Source organism: Pygocentrus nattereri, chromosome 3 (genome assembly GCF_015220715.1).
Source record: "Pygocentrus nattereri isolate fPygNat1 chromosome 3, fPygNat1.pri, whole genome shotgun sequence".
Classification (NCBI taxonomy): Eukaryota; Metazoa; Chordata; class Actinopteri; order Characiformes; family Serrasalmidae; genus Pygocentrus; species Pygocentrus nattereri.
In genome coordinates this window covers 49,450,225-49,452,168 of record NC_051213.1, presented here as the reverse complement: position 1 = coordinate 49,452,168, position 1,944 = coordinate 49,450,225, and the positions used below count along the sequence as shown (strand labels likewise).

Sequence of the window (1,944 nt, the reverse complement as noted above, 5' to 3'; positions counted from 1 at the left end):
AGGAGTAGTGGTGATAGGAGTAGTAATGGGAGTTGTAGGAGTAGTAGTAATAGAAGTAGTAGTAGAAGCAAGAGTAATAGGAATAGTAATAGGAAGAGTAGTAGTAGGAGTAGTAATAGGAGTTGTCGGCGGATAGGTATTGGAGTTGTAGGAGGTGTAGTAATAGGAGTAGTACTGGGAGCAGGAGGAGTAATAGAAGTACTAATAAGAGGAGTAATAGGAGTTGTAGTAGCAGTAGTAATAGAAGTAGTAGGAGTAATAGGAGTACTAATAGGAGGAGTAGTGATAGGAGTAGTAATGTGAATTGTAGGAGTAGTAGTAATAGAAGTAGTAGTAGAAGCAAGAGTAATAGGAATAGTAATAGGAAGAGTAGTAGTGGGAGTAGTAATAGGAGTTGGGAGAGTAGTAGTGGTAGTAATAGGGGTTGGAGGAGGAGTAGTAGCAGTAGTACAGGGAGGACTAGTTGAAACTGGAGGGGTAATAGGAAGAGTAGTAGAGGCATAGTAGTAGGGGTAGTAATAGGAGTAGTAGGAGAAGTAGTAGGGGGAGTCATAGCAGTAGTAAGAGGAGTAGTAGTAGGGGTAGTAATAGGAGTAGTAGAGGAGTAGTAGGGGTAGTAATAGGAGTAGTAGGGGGTGGAGTAGGAGGAGTAGTAGGGGTAGTCATAGCAGTAGTTAGAGGAGGACTAGTAAGATCAGGAGGAGTAATAGGAAAAGTAGTAGAGAAGCAGTAGGGGTAGTAATAGGAAAAGTAGTAGAGGAGCAGTAGGGGTAGTAATAGGAGTAGCAGGAGGTGGAGTAGGAGGAGTAGTAGGGGTAGTCATAGCAGTAGTAAGAGGAGTAGTAGTAGGGGTAGTAATAGGAGTAGTAGGAGAAGTAGTAGGGGTAGTCATAGAAGTAGTAAGAGGAGTAGTAGTAGGGGTAGTAATAGGAGTAGTAGAGGAGCAGTAGGGGTAGTAATAGGAGTAGTAGAGGAGCAGTAGGGGTAGTAATAGGAGTAGTAGAGGAGTAGTAGGGGTAGTAATAGGGGTAGTAGAGGAGCAGTAGGGGTAGTAATCGGGGTAGGAGGAGGTGGAGTAGGAGGAGTAGTAGGGGTAGTCATAGCAGTAGTTAGAGGAGGATTAGTAGGATCAGGAGTAGTAATAGGAAGAGTAGTAGAGGAGTAGTAGGGGTAGTAATAGGAGTAGTAGAGGAGCAGTAGGGGTAGTAATAGGAGTAGTAGAGGAGCAGTAGGGGTAGTAATAGGAGTAGTAGAGGAGCAGTAGGGGTAGTAATAGGGGTAGGAGGAGGTGGAGTATTGTTATTGTTCTTCTTTGTGTTATTATCATCATTATCATTATGATTATCGTTATTATTGTTTTTCTCCTCTGCCCTCAGTTTTTCCAGATGCTGCAGTCATATCTGGACGGTCGGGAGGCTCAGGGTGGGAGCAGAAGGATGAACATGAAGGAGGACCGGAACAGCAAGATGGTGAACGCTGCGTTCGACAGATACAGCAACTTCCTCCACAACAGCATTTTGGACATTTAGCTCAGAGTGAAATGCTGTAACTGCCCCATGTGACGTGTAATCAGTGTAATGACTGTTTGTTTCACGCAGTAAATCGTGGCATAATCAGGCTCATCGTTGCACTTACAGTTTTTAATCCGACATGTCTTTAAAAATAACAAGGGAGGTGTTTCCAGTAAAGTGGCCAGTTAGTGGAAACACAAGGGAGGTGTTCCTAATGGAGTGGCCAACGAGTTGGAGCACTAGATAGATGTTTCAAATAAAGTGGCCAGTTAGTGGAAGCACAAGGGATGTGTTTCCAATAAAGTGGCCAGTTAGTGGAAGCACAAGGGACGTGTTTCCAATATAGTGGCCAGTTAGTGGAAGCACAAGGGACGTGTTTCCAATATAGTGGCCAGTTAGTGGAAGCACAAGGGGGGTGTTTCCAATATAGTGG

General features: G+C 44.0%; 1 protein-coding gene across 1 annotated transcript in view; it reads left to right on the top strand.

Moving 5' to 3' along the window:
- LOC119262819 (uncharacterized protein C2orf66 homolog) overlaps positions 1-1,618 on the top strand; it is a 9,231-nt gene extending 7,613 nt beyond the window's left edge. Inside the window, exon 3 of the mRNA XM_037536203.1 lies at positions 1,377-1,618. Coding sequence (XP_037392100.1) covers positions 1,377-1,529 — 153 coding nt within the window. The 3' untranslated portion in view covers positions 1,530-1,618. The remainder of the gene's footprint in view (positions 1-1,376) is intronic.
- The last annotated feature ends 326 nt before the right edge of the window (positions 1,619-1,944 follow it).